General features: G+C 37.3%; 4 protein-coding genes across 4 annotated transcripts; all 4 read right to left on the reverse strand.

The window, feature by feature from the left end:
- Positions 1-969: 969 nt before the first annotated feature.
- Positions 970-3,479, reverse strand: BDF20DRAFT_839412 (uncharacterized protein; the record flags this gene model as incomplete). Its single annotated transcript, XM_053079276.1, has 6 exons — positions 970-1,049; positions 1,219-1,229; positions 1,541-1,901; positions 1,947-2,944; positions 3,062-3,094; positions 3,169-3,479. 6 exons carry the CDS (start codon positions 3,477-3,479, stop codon positions 970-972), a joined length of 1,794 nt encoding a protein of 597 aa, XP_052931743.1.
- Positions 3,480-4,011: 532 nt separating this feature from the next.
- On the reverse strand, positions 4,012-7,544 carry BDF20DRAFT_895447 (Sac2 family-domain-containing protein). The gene is made up of 11 exons (XM_053082456.1): positions 7,065-7,544; positions 6,875-6,992; positions 6,666-6,794; positions 6,530-6,576; positions 6,318-6,452; positions 5,573-6,229; positions 5,345-5,515; positions 5,015-5,266; positions 4,865-4,944; positions 4,672-4,795; positions 4,012-4,601 (listed from the first exon to the last, which is right to left on the reverse strand). The coding sequence occupies exons 1-11, from the start codon at positions 7,269-7,271 to the stop codon at positions 4,092-4,094; spliced, it is 2,430 nt and encodes an 809-aa protein (XP_052931744.1). The 5' UTR covers positions 7,272-7,544; the 3' UTR covers positions 4,012-4,091.
- Positions 7,545-7,808: 264 nt separating this feature from the next.
- Positions 7,809-9,665, reverse strand: BDF20DRAFT_991245 (uncharacterized protein). The gene is made up of 4 exons (XM_053085345.1): positions 9,374-9,665; positions 8,747-9,294; positions 8,358-8,654; positions 7,809-8,278 (listed from the first exon to the last, which is right to left on the reverse strand). The coding sequence occupies exons 1-4, from the start codon at positions 9,570-9,572 to the stop codon at positions 8,033-8,035; spliced, it is 1,290 nt and encodes a 429-aa protein (XP_052931745.1). The 5' UTR covers positions 9,573-9,665; the 3' UTR covers positions 7,809-8,032.
- Positions 9,666-11,070: 1,405 nt separating this feature from the next.
- Positions 11,071-14,300, reverse strand: BDF20DRAFT_916839 (uncharacterized protein; the record flags this gene model as incomplete). The annotated part of the gene is made up of 2 exons (XM_053084503.1): positions 11,071-11,580; positions 11,643-14,300. 2 exons carry the CDS (start codon positions 14,298-14,300, stop codon positions 11,071-11,073), a joined length of 3,168 nt encoding a protein of 1,055 aa, XP_052931746.1.
- Between the last annotated feature and the right edge of the window lie 8 nt (positions 14,301-14,308).

The raw sequence follows: 14,308 nt of genomic DNA on the forward strand, positions 1-14,308 counted from the left end.
TTCGGCTTTAGTTCCTTCAATACAGGGTTAAACTTGATTTTGTCATTAGACACTTGGCTACTATCAACTGTTTCCGCAAGGGAGGAACCTTCATTGAGAATGATTAAGAACATAGATAATACGTGAAGTGTCTGGCAGTTACAAGCATTACAGAAAAGGGAACAATTCGTTTTCTGAGACATGCCAGGATAAATTGGTTAATTAGTATGCATCTTGCTGAAATGTTATAATGTACTATAGATTGCTTCTGTCCAACTTTTATGCGAGAGAAATTTATACTTGAGTTGTTACATTCGAAATAAAGTACATCTATCAAAGCTCTGATATTTATTGTCAATTGAATGCCATTACCATTGTTCTTTCATTATATTATTATTGTTAGTGAGGTCATTCAGACAGAGCGTATCAAGTGCAGGCAACGATTTCCTGTTCTCATTTATCATAGCGCAATTTTCATAATCCCTACATAATGAACCTGCTCTTTTAAAAAGCTAGTTGCTATTCTACTCGTATTCAATTGATAATGGATACTGATACGAGTGCAGCTGCATACTTTCTCAAAACCAAAGGCAATGACAGAGTCATATTTATGGATTTGAACATTATTCTCAATTGTTGTTCATATAGAATAATTAGATGGTTGAATTAATGTGTTTGCTTTATGTGTGTAGGCTTATTGAAACGTCGAGAAAAGAAAAGAAAATATTTGAGAGAAGTAAGCAACAAATAGCCTATTATTTTGTTCCGGTGGAAGCTTTTAAATCTTGCATCATAGTAGCAATTCATCCAGTTAACTACAAGACCGCTTTAATGATCCGTTCAACATCATCTATATAATGCAACCTACCTTGAAAAGAAGTAAAGAAGAATTGTCAGCATGATAGACTTAAAAAACATTTTTTCTTTATTTTGTTACTTCAATATTATTATTATCCGTAACATATCAGATCAAACCATCAAGAACATTACTTATGGTAAAGAAAGCAAACTTTTGAAGTTATTGTATGAAAAAGCTACCAGTCCATCTGCATGACGGGCTTGATAACCATCTATAGTGCATATTAAAAGCATAACCATTAAATAACATCATAGAAATGTGGTGTATTGCATATGATTTATCGCACCCGTTCAACATCACCATTTTTGCTCCTACTATTATGTAGAATATCACTTTTCATTTGTTCCTACGTTTTTTTGTTATTTTCTGTTTTTTCTTACAAGTTTTTTGACTACCATTATATAAAAAGAGCGAATGATGAATTATAGTACGGCAATTGCTCAATGGCATAGTTGCAAAGTTTTGTAGGTCTACTGAATTATGAAATGGCTGCGGTGATGCCCAGGGACATTAATATAGAGTCGCTGCGTCAGCAAAAAAAGTCTCCATCTGTATTTCTCTTAGCGAGCTCAAGGCAGGAAAAACTTAAAAGAAGCAATGAAGAGTGAATAAATATATTACTTTTAATTTGAATAATGTGGTTGTGTTAAAAAAAAACGATTGTCGGTTATAAAAGCGATTCTTCCCTCTAGTATATCATACAATTGAATATCATTGGGACAGCTATGAATGCGAAGGCTGTGAAATTCGTTCTTAGCCCTTCCGAAACAAAGTCTTTCATATTCTTCATCACTGTAGCAGATGATTGAGTCGGTAGCAATATCTTCCTTGCTATCAGAGAAAGAACACGTCTTTCTCATAGAATTTTGCTGTAGTGGGATATTATAATCCAATAAAATATCAGGATGATGTATGCGATCTAGCTCGGTCGAATTGACGCAGATAATCTGGTGCTTCATTGCTTTTCCTTGATGGCGTGATGATAATAGCAATAACGTCCCTTCATCTTCTTCATATTGATTTTGTAAAGTTGCGTGGAATGAGAGGGAATACGGCCTATAACCTAAATCATGAATATTTGTATCTAGTTTATGATATTGATAAGTACCGTTCTCCCAACGCCAAATAAAGGTCTCATTCAAGTTTGAGCAATAAATATCTTTCTTATTGTCACCAAGGTTTCTGATCAACATGGAATGCAGAGGTGAGTTTTTGTTGCTTTCGTTCTTCAATGTGTTTACTGCGTGATTTGGGTTCCTCAAATCGAAAATCATCACTTGGCTATTTGATAATCCGCAATAGACCTTTGTAGTATCCAATGGATCGAATTGGCATGTTCGCCCAGGTTGCGGTAATTCCATAATTTGCTCGACCTGATTTGTATCAACACAGGTGATTTTAAGCGTCTTGTCAACACCAGTGGACAGAAGGGTATGATTAAAGCATTGAAGTGCGTTGATCTGGCTGGCATGAATATTTGGCATCAACCCTGACATGCTTGTTGTAGTGTTTAAAGCGGCAGCATTGCTAGGATAGTTAATATCAACAGTGCTCTGCCGCCCTACGTTGATATTAACTATGCTATAATTTTCAGGAGATACTTTCAAAGAAACATAAGCAGAGTTTGCAGACGCACGAATAGCCATGGCACTACAAATATTTCGCTGTGTGGAAACGCGATAGGATGTATAAATAGTAAAACGTTCAATGATTCTATTTTGATGGGGTATAATGCTGTGGTCATTTATGTTAAGTACAGTATTTGGAGCTGTGGGTATAACGACTGTATCCTGGGTAGTCGCAGAACATGCTTCCATGTTCATGCTCACTGGTGTTGGATCGGGTTCTATATTGATATCATAACTAGTCTTAATCAGTTTTTCAGCTGATGTCGTGCCAATCATTATCCTTTTCTCTTTTGCCTTCTGATATTCACGCTTGTATAAATTCAGTGACATTCTAGAGATATCCACTGCTTTCTCTAGGCATTTGATCTGCATTTTTAAGCTGTCAATTTCTTTGTAGAGGTCTCTGGAATTTGACGTGTCTTTGACTGCAATTCTGGCTGGTATAATCAAGCGTAAGTCTCCCAACTCTGCAGGTGCGCTGAATGGAATGATCAGATTAGAGCTTGTAAATGATTGACAGAGGATTCATTGACCAAACTGAGTTATGTTGCTTTAGTTACTAATACTCACGTGCAGATAGGGCAAGTCCCTTTACCAGATTTTCTTTTCTTCTCCTGAATCCATCTCTCTATACAACTTTCATTGTAATTAGTATAAATATGCGTCATTATCTATTCCAAAATGTGAAGAAAGAATACTTACTGCTTCCCAAATAAATGGCCGCATTTGATGCTTACTGCGCGGTGGCAGCCGGTGCTATACCAAGCTTCATGACAAATGGTGCAAGTAAACGACTCTTCAAATTCGTCGTCACTTTCAACAACGGCATCAGTTGCTGCGCTATTGCCACCACTATTTGCAGTTTTACATTTCTTATGGGTGTCACTATTACGGCGGCTGTTGCACGTATGACTGCTATTGACAATACTACTTTCAAATCCACCACCTTCTGCATTTAAGAAATCTAAAATGAATTGATCCGCATTTTCTAAAGATATGGTCTGTGATGACATAGAGTTGTAGATAGCAATTGACTAGTTATTTTATCATAAATCAAATCGAGGTTCGGACGAATGAGAGTTGCGTTTGATGAAAAATTGAATTTAGGACTTCGGATAAAGCTCAAAAAGTGAACTTTGTTTCGCGTAGGCAACCTTGGCAACTGCTATAGAATATTTTTATTTTAAGCACAGCTGAGCTGTAGACCAATTCAGGCCATTCGTAAAACTATGCATCCATTGTGGAAAGAATCAGCCTTGAAAGTGTCAATTTCACTTTCTAAAACTCAATGATTGTTTAAATGAAGAAAAACTCAATAAAGAGCAGCACAAGATATGTACATATAATCAACTTTATTTTTTTTTTCTTTTGCATTCTATAATTAATTTTCAAATGAGGAAAGGAATCTTCATCGCCTGTCCACACTTGATTATCCCTCTTAAATTATGCCGGATCCAAGCTCTAGCTAAAAACGATGTTGAAGAGAAAATTCAAACACAGGTCCAACTTAATTAATTAATAGTCAGAAAAATACCTCATGAAATTGTGGTCCTTTTAATGTTTCTAAATTTTTAACATTGCAGATTCTTCCCAGATAAATAAAATAGACAAAACTCTTTATTTCATTAGAAGGTACTTCTGTACTTTTTGATTTCCACCATTACTGTTTGCACGCCAACGGGTTGTATTTTGCGATAATGCTCGTTCGAGTTGATTTTCTGTTGCTGTTTTTCAAGAATGTCTGAAAACTTTGTATAGTAAACAATTAACTGAGCCAGAACAGCATGAAGAACACTAGTCCCCATTTTAAAGTTGGAAAAGTACTGTATTACGGATGCATTAATGGCTCGAAGAGACTGCCGCCAAGTTTGAGCAAAGTGATTAGAGATTCTCTCTAATTCGGGTATAATATCGTCGTCAAAAGTATCGCTCATGTTATTCGCGGCGGTTGGAGCTGTTCTATCGTTACTGTGTCCTGAAGGTTTTGGTGGCGTTGATTTCTCTCTTTTCCTAACAAAATTGATCAACTCTCCAAAATAAGGTTTCAATTGCTCGTCTACAAATGCGCTTGTCTGTAGCAATAGCATTTGTTTCATATACTCTAATTCTGATTCTACGCCACGACTGTGCGTTTCCTGTATGTATTTAAAGAAATCGGCTGAGAATCACTACAGTTAAGAATAATGCAAAATTGTTCGAAATTACCTGAAGTACAGATATGATTAAATCATAGTTGTTAATAAGAAAGGCAATACGTCTGGCTGACTCTTGAAATTCATGCGACATTCTTGAAAGCACAGCTTCGAATTCGTCACGTAATTTCTGCACACTATATGGTAGTAAGGTGTTCAAGTCAGAACTTCAATAATGATTGCAGCAATATTGCAAGTGTGCCTACCTTTTTACTAAAATAGCATCATCGTAGCCATCGTTTAGAACTAGTAAAGACGCTGCAAATTCTGCATATCTTCTTGTGACCTGCAGATTCCATTGGGAAACGCACCTTAGTAAGGATCCAATACTCACGTTGAAGTTAGCCAAGACTTACATAATGTGCATGTATATCTTTCACAGCATTCATAACTGCTTTGTTATTGAACATCTTTTTTAAACTCTCAATGTGTAGCGTCATAACATACTGGAAACGGGGCCACAGTAACATATTTGTAGCATTTGTATATCCTTCTAATGCTGGTATTTTCCTCCTTTGTAGTTCTAGTGCTAGTTGGGTATTAATTCGTATGCATAATAAGATACCAACAGCGTCGTAAGAATTTTCAACATATGTTTTTGTAAAATTCTACTTGTCGATATTTTGGGATTCAAAGGAAACGTGAGTAGTGCAGAAATATGTGAGAAGACACTTAGCAATTATTACCATGCCTACTCGCTCTGTTGGCTCAAAAATGTAATGAAATATGACTTTTGCCGTATCAGCAGCTGTTTTGGGATCTCTTGAAAAGAACTCATGAATGAACAAGAATTCTGAGCTTGCATTGTCAATTAGTGTTAAGTTGAAGCTTCTAAATAATTGCTCAAATTGATATTTCTGCAGAGGAGAAATATTAATATTAGGCTATATCCTTATTCAAGATTTTCTCTTTACCTGATCTTTGCTTTCGGCTACATGAACCAAAATAACACCAGGGTCTTGCATACGTAAAGTATCACTTCGATCACCCAATGCAAACACATTTACTTTATCCTTCAGCGCGATTTTGCTCGATCCAAATAATAAACCGCTGCCTACAATTTTCCGCATACCCTCTTCTGCTGTTCCAATCAGATCAGATCTGTAATCAGCAGCAGCAGTCGTTTGAAGCTTCTGCAGTCCTTTACTGTATCTTTCAAAATGGCTTTGAAAATACCATCTTAAGGAATTCATATAGCTGTGCCGAATTTCCTTGGCAGCTTCGTGATGTCTTTCAATAACAAAATAATGTAATTCTTTGTATTTTAAAAATACAGACTGTTGCATGATTTGTATATTAGCATTGGGCACGCTCAATGTTTGTATATGGGACATGAAAAAATCGCGAATGGTAGATGTCGCTTTGAGCCGTAACTTTTCTAGTTCTGGCCCTACGTTGCGAAGAGCTTTGATGGGTCTATGTTGGTTTGTTTTTACAAATTGCATTTGATGGTTGATTGTGACGAGATATTCTAACCACACATCGTCGATATCTTCCTCAGTAATTTTTTTGATAACGTATGGCGGGATGACCATACCGTGTAATACTTTCCCTAACTTAGTCTCTACTGCCTTTGTATAACGTTCCGAATCAAAGTAAATTTAACAAATCTAAGTTTTTCTCCCTAATTGCGAATGTCATAAAATACTTTCTTTTTACCTTTCTATTTTTCAATTTGACACTCATTTGACTTGATTGTTCCTGCAGATTTTGGATTTCCCCACTAATGTTGCCCAAATCACTTTGAAATACATTTAGCAGTTCTTCCATCCGACCCAACACTTCATCACAGGACTAGTAATTAGTAAGCGTAATACCGTACGTTTAAAAGGGTTGTCAATATAACATTTCTTGAATAATCTCTCTCATACCTGTATCTGAGTATGGAGGTCAACAAACGACTGTATGTGCTCTAAATCTGAATATATTCCTGTCAGAATTATCAATCTTCTTCAAGCTGCCATCTATCTTATGATGCAGTAGGGGAGTATAGACATATATACTTGCAGTTATTTTCGACATCACGCTGAGCAGCAGCTTTTTCATCTGCTATTTGCTTTGCATATTCTCTCAGATCCATTTCATTCTCTAATGCCTGCTTCACGATATCATCCTCCTGGAAAGCTGAAAATTGATCTATTGATTATCAGTTACTATCATGATTCATCCTCTTACCAACTATGCTATTTCGTTAAAATAGACTGAGCTATTCTTACCGTCCAAAAGTTCAAAACTAAGTTGTTCAAAGTCAAACTCAATCGAATCGTCATCATACTCGTCGCTTTCATCTGTTAAAGAGGCCCGTCTTCCAGCATCATCATCTATGTTTGAGGTCTGCAAAAAAAAAGAAACAACTGTCGTCAGCTCATTTTGACTCTTGTAAACACCTTCATATTTCTTCATTACTTCGTCTCTGTGACTATCTATGCTTTCAGTTTCGTTCTGTAACAGGATGTCTAGTTCTTTCAGCGCATTGCTGGTTTGTTTTGGTGTAGTTGGTTTAGCAGCTGCTGATTTGCCATCCTCATCTCCGAAGGGCACAGGTGGTAAGGACTTTTGCCTTGTAGGTTTTACTCTGTCGCTTTTTTGTTGAGGTCCTACACTAGTCTCCATTATGCTCAAACACACTATATAGTGGGGGCTGATAAGAAGGATAGGAAAACAAGTTACTGACGACTTGAGATATGTCAACCAACAAGAAAAAAGTGAAGTACGCCTGTGCTTCGACGGGGAAAAAATACCACAATATTTGTGAGGTGCAACTCAGAAAAAAAACTTATTCATACCAAAAATCATTAACCCATGAAAAAGCATGGATGGCTTTTCTCTAAAGATATGTAGCATAACAGACTGTTAATACTGACTATGGCAAAGAAAACCACATGGTACCATTTGCATGAAATAAAAATCGGTTTCGGTTTGAAATTTGTTCAACGTATAAATATTGTTAATCTTCTTTAAATATGGAAGTTTGATCCCGAAGAGTTGTAGCACACGTCTGCAGTATACCCATTTTACGCGTAAATTTATGGAATTCGGATGATTGCAGTGAGCCGACCTGCATCGAGTAGTGCCTATATCAAGTAGAGTTGGGAATATATCCTTAGCCATATATAGATGGTTAAAAAGTCGGAAAAGTAACGTTTTCGCGTAAACTCAAAGGTACAAATGTAGAAGTAACTCCAATAACTCCTACATGATCCGTCTTTATAATAAGTATTTGCAGTTTAAAATAGCTGTTAATAAGAAAAGAAATAATTTACAATAATGTTAATTTTCTTTTTTTTTCAAAAAAAGGGAGAAGGGGTATCTTATAAACTTGAAAAAAAAATAAAAATAGAGTGTCATTTATGAAGAGGGCTCATTATTTTCTTCTAGGCTATTGGAGTCGTCGATTGGATGCTAGTAGTATTCAACGATGTCAAGATAGTTGTCATAGTTGTTAAATCATTGTCGAGTCCTTTCTGCGTTGTGGAGTTATTGAAGGTGGCACTGCTACTGTCAATGTCAAGATTAGGTATCTTTTGCACAAAACTACTCAAAATACTACTAATCTCATCATCGTCAGAAGAGGTTGAACTGTCTGCACTCTTACCAGAAGAGCTGCTAAACTGTGAATTCTATAGGAGGAAATCACCACAGCGTCAATACAAAAGAATTCTCCTCTATGCTAATTTGTTTGGTTGCGAAAAATAATACCTGTAGTGGGCATACAAAGGATGCCGCTGAAGAAATCGTAGGATGTATCTTGACAAATAATACTTGAGCTGCTAAATTTAGGTCGTACGTGATGTCTATGTTGGAAGGTTCCTCGCCTGTTAGGCCGCATTTTCTCGAAAACTCATTGAGGAGAGAAGATGCCTCTTTGTCAAACAGGTCATAATCAATCTCAAAAGGGTAAGTAAAATTAATATCGCTGTTTTTAGGTATGTCTTGATATTTAAGGAATCCTTTTCCTATCTGGAACTTATTTCCGTTTTCCATCGGCCAGTATGCCTACAGAAAGTGAGAAAGATACAGCACGGTCAGCAATACTATTGCAAAATCTCTATATTCTCTAAAAAGTTAAAATTGATTGTCTAAAATACCTTTGCTCTGATATCGGAAATCTTCAAACCTAACACATTGGGATTTTTCACATTAATCACTAATCCGGCATTGATAATGACATCGGTACTAGTGAACTGTAATAACTTTTTGCCCTCAGGTAAATTGGTGGTGTTGATACCCGCTAAGTTGATGTCCGGTATTTTGAAAGTGGCCAGTAAGCAAATAAAGATGACAATAATGATTATAATGGCGATGATAATGGTCCAGATGCTGTAAGCGAGCCAAGGTGGAAAACAGCAGGCACAACATAAGCACCTTAAACAGCGGTTACGTCTCGGAAACGGCGGCTTTCTATTGCTTCCTTTTGTTGGTGCGGGTTGCTGTTGAACAATATACTTCGAATTGTAAGGTTGGCTTTCTATATCATAGAGTGTCGGACTACTCTCGATGTTAGTAGGGTTACTGAAGTTTTTCTCATCTATCTTCTCATGAAACATTGGCTCTAATGAATTTGTGTTGAAAGTAGAAGAAGACTTAGTGATCGCTGAAGAAGGTTGGTGAGGATGACTGTAGAGAGTTCTTTCATCTAAACAGATAGGTGTGTGAGTATTAAGTTTAACAGCTATTCTGCTCTCCTCCCTATCCAGCATTAATTTGTTTTTTACCTAAAATGTATGAAGAGTTATTTAAATAACAGTCTTGATGATCAGTAGTGTCTTCATATTGGTGACATGTATTGGTAATGGGATACGTAGGCTGTGAAGAGCCGTTATTTGCCGTAATCAAATGCGAAGATGGTACAGCGGTTTCTGAATGAGGCTTTTGTTGGTATAACTGTCGCTCGTGATACTTTCTACCAGACATCCTTTCTCTAAGCTTTAAGATATGTGTGAAAAAAAAAAAGAAGGCGAAGAAAGAGAGAAAGGAACTTGTGCACAGCAGAAATTGGAATGAAAGAAACACAAAAAAAAAAAAGAAAAAAAGAGCACGATTATAACAAAGGACCAAATTACAGCCTAAGAACAAAAAAAAACAAAAACAAAAAAAAAGTTATTTGACAGAGCACGATCTTAGTGGGCAGCGCGGTAAAACTGAAACTGCTGCTCTTCCCCCGTTACAAGACTATTTTATCCTTTTCATAGCGTTGAGTATATATTGTAGATCTTTTTGATCGGTATTACAAATAGTTTAACTTTTTTTTTTTCTGGTTTTGCCCAGATTCGTTTTGGGTCTTACAACGATGAAGGACGCTCGAGCCTCTGTTGTCAAAATTGTACGCACGTGTTACAATATGTACAACTATAAACTTATGCAGATAGAAGCAGAAGATGTATTGTTAGTTGTGCTACGTGCACTGATGTCAACTGTAAGTGGAGTGCACGAAAAAGTTGATCGCCATACAAGAGCGCGGACATCTAATAAGACATCGTTCAACAATTCATGAGTTCTAGAATTTCAAAAAAAAAAAAGAAAAAGAAGATGGCTTCTAGGAAACCTATCGAACTAGAATGGTCTCATCTCAAAACCATAAGTCCGTCCTCGCTTCTCCACCTTTTTCATGCATGTCTATAGCCCTATCAAACACTTCCATGGCAAATAAGTAGGTGACTATTTGCTATCGTTTTATCGCAAGCGGGACGGAAATATAACTTCTAAAACAAGGGAAAGTAAAATAAAAAAAAGAAAAAGGGTCTTTATGATTCTGGAACTCATTTTTTGCATTATGGTCTCAGCTCTTTATTTTTTAATTATTCCGTCTTGAGGACTATGGTAAGTGGCGCGTCTATTTTACTGAGTCGATTCGCGAGAAGAATGTTTGACTAGAGCAGCAAGCAGTAGAAGTAGATCATAATAGTAGTAGTTATAATAAGTTGAAATAGGACGATGAAAAAATGGTGAGCTCGGTGACGTAAAGTTTATATTTCAAAAAAAGAGGGGTTTATTCTATAACAGCCCTTTAGAGTGTCTCATTTCACTGTTCGATATGCAAAACTCATAATATACCCCAGTGAGAAGGTCCCATCATAGATCGCATACTGAAGCTTAAGCATTCAGGAAACAGATTTTGTATTTACTCTTCGTTGAGCTAGTTTAATCGAATTATACGTATTTCACATTTGTCATAATACGGCTCAGAGAAAGCCAAAGAGGCACAGATGTAGCGAGTCAATGACTTACTAAGACAGTGGAAAACTTCTATTCTCGCGCCTTACAGACAGGTTATGTTTAACCGATAAACAAACATAACTTTGATTGACTGATTTGCAGATGTGGGTTCCCAGAAACGCTAATGAAAGTAGGAGGTCACTTAAGCAAACTTTATCACTATACAAACTTTTGCGCCTACGCACTATTAATAATTTTAATGATGCATTGTTTTTCTGGGTAACGAATGAGAACTATTAGAGTTATCGTAATGATTTGTATTTGTTTGCGACGTGACAGAAGGTCGATGTCGAGGCTTTTTTTGACGAAGGCTACCGCTGGGGCTGCTGCTATTATTACTACCACTACTATGACGACTACTAACTGTAGCTGTACTCGGTGAATTGTTGTAATAACTATTATAATAGAAAGGTTGCTGGTGATGTTGCTGTTGCTGTTCATTCACCATCAGTTTAGACAAACGACTTGTTAGTGAGCCTTGTGACGGAGTAGGTGAAGACATGGTTCGTTGGTGGGGAGGATAATTATATTGTTGTTGTTGTTGTTGTTGTTCATACAGCATAGGAGGCGTCATTGGTGAAGAGAACATAGGTGCCGAAATAGAAGGCGTTGGCACAGGTGGCATCATCATTGCATAACCATATGGGTGAGGCAGTGGCGGAGCTGTCATCATCAGAGGCGATGATGGCACATGATACATATTGAACTATATACAATGGTTAAAATGACGAAACATACTTAACATATCAGTTTGATAATATAGTTTACCTGCTGCTGCATTAAGAATTGCTGGTAATTTAGCAAACTCATTCCGTTCAAATTTTGATCATCCATCATCAAAATAGGATTTGGCATAGGCGGCATCGTCATCATACTTCTTCTACAATAATTGGGTCCCATCAACCGACTATGACTTTTATCAGTTTGAGGTCCTTTGTCTGGTGTCAAATCCACCAAGCCTACAGGATTCGCCGACTGTTGTTGATATTGTTGGCCTTGATCGATAGTAAAGAAAGGCTGGCGAGTGGCTCTGGCCTTATTTTGAAGCACCTTCTTTTTCGGTGTGGTATGTTGACGCTGATGTTGATCTAATAAGCTGTTTTGAGTGATAAAGTCATCAACTGCTACTGCAGCAGCTATAGGCATAGACATATCGTCATTTACATCTTTCTGAACCTCTTCTTTTTCGCTGCCGAATACCTGTTGCTGTTGACTCAATCGATGGTGACTGTTAAGGAAATACAGTGAACGCTGCTGTTGCTGAGAGGCTGGGAGTTGATCTACCAATGAAGTGTCGGGTAATGTAGCAGGTGATGATTCATCTGACACTTCCGAACTCGATTTCGAGGGATTTTTACTATTATGAGTAGCTGTTATTAATTGTTGCGGTTTTGTACCAAATTTAAATAATGATCTATCTTCATCTTCTTCTTCGTCACTTTCTGGGGCACTTTGATCTTCCTCATTTTCATCGTCCTCTTCTTCATCTTCATCATCACTAGCATAAGTAACATTTCTCAATTGCGTTGGACCATTAATGAATAATTGTTGTGCAAAGTTTGTTTTTGCAGAAGGATGTCTGTTTTGCGATGTAAAAGATGTACGGTTTGCTATTGTTGGCGATGTAGGCCTGGAAGGTGATGGGGACGATGGTGATAATGATGAAGCAGGCGATGAAGGTCGCTGAGGAGGTGATAAAGATGGAGATTGCATTGCGGATGACGGTATCAAAGGGGTGACGCTACCATGTTTCAATTTGTCTGTCAACAATCTTGTGAATTCCTGTTTACTAGCTGCCAGATCCGTCATCATAGTAGCATGCTGTTCCATATCGATGGCTTGCTGAGCTTCATCTGTATATAGAAACAGGCCCATACCATCTGCAAAGTTGAGCGCTTTCGGGTTATTTGGATCATCTAGTAATTTCTGAGGTCGACCATAGAGCTGAAATGCGTCATAAACAGCCATGAGCCATTCTACTAACTCTTGTATATTTGCCGTCATCATAAGAGCACAGCAAGATGAGCTGACCAATTGTGGTTGTCGATTTTGTTTGCTGATTTTGTACATACTGCCTTCTATCTTAAACATAGTAGCAACGTCAATCATTTTTGGTGACTCTGGATACATTTTATAAGCTTGAATGACATTTTCCATGGTCATAAAAGGAGTCTTTGCTTTCTTGTTTTCGTAGAACATAATTTGTCCTTGTGTGGGTATAAGTTTCTTGTTGAAAATGAGCCGCTTTTCGACTTTATGGTTTGATACAACCGCCCATACTCTTTTCCACCGTGTCGTCTGGCCACTGAACCTCACTTGAACAAATCCTTCAAATAAAATGGTTTTTTGTGTATTAGGAGCTAAGAACTTTCGACTATTAGGTCTGGATATCAGAAAGGCTCTGGTATAAACTTCTTGAATACGAGCGGCTTCAAAACATGACAATCGAAGAGCCAATATCCAACGATGAAAATCAGCTGTATGATTCGTCTGAAATAGGTAACGATTCGCTCCTGCCGTATTCAGAGAAAAAATATTGGTTCTTGCTTCGCTGGTTAAATGCGGTTCATTACAAATGATGGCGTCCGTTATATTGATATATTGCGGATACACCGTAGTTGATTTATTTGAAGCATCCCATAAGGTTAGTACAGACCCGCATAACTCTACGTACCAAAGTGTCCAATTTGTCCTTCTCGATAGTGTTCCATCCGACGTGACATCAACTCTTTTATACAAATAACCTTCCATATACAGTTTGTCTGTAAATTCTTCCATTAACATAAAAACATTTTGAAATTCACTGTTTGGTTGTGAAATAGTTTCAACTGTTGTCACTGCAGTCTTCTCTGGCTTGATGAATTGCGTTGGACGTTTTTGCGAATAATGATTTTTGATATTTTTGACAGCTTTGGGTTGCAATTCCACAGCAATAATTTTTTGTTTGTTTGGACCGTAGATATCTGTTCTTCTTTCTTGCTCTTCCTGCTCTCCACCTTTTCTGAATACTACGCCATTGTTTTCGCAAGTATTATTATCAACGGTCAATGGCTGTTGTTGTGGCTGACCTACGCCGTCATCATAATGGCGACTATTACTACTATTACCACCACTATCGTTACTCTGTTCATAATCACTGCTGTTGTTTTCATGCCAATTAGGTTGATCCAATCCATATTTCTCTAGGTACAGTAGAGTAGATCTTCTACGTGAATTTATGGATAACTGTCTGCGTGCCGCTCTTGGTGTAGGGGTATATTCTTCTTCACCTTCTTCATTCATGCTTTTTAGGTCGGTATTGATCATTAAGTCTACATTGAGAGCACTATTGCGTTTACTGTAACGATTGCTATATCTCGATTCACTGTCACTACCGTTAATGGTAGGCAATTGATGGGCAACACCGTCAATAATAGTAGACGACATGATATATT

The sequence above is a fragment of the Mycotypha africana genome (assembly GCF_025528875.1).
Source record: "Mycotypha africana strain NRRL 2978 chromosome Unknown BDF20scaffold_12, whole genome shotgun sequence".
NCBI classification, from domain to species: Eukaryota; Fungi; Mucoromycota; class Mucoromycetes; order Mucorales; family Mycotyphaceae; genus Mycotypha; species Mycotypha africana.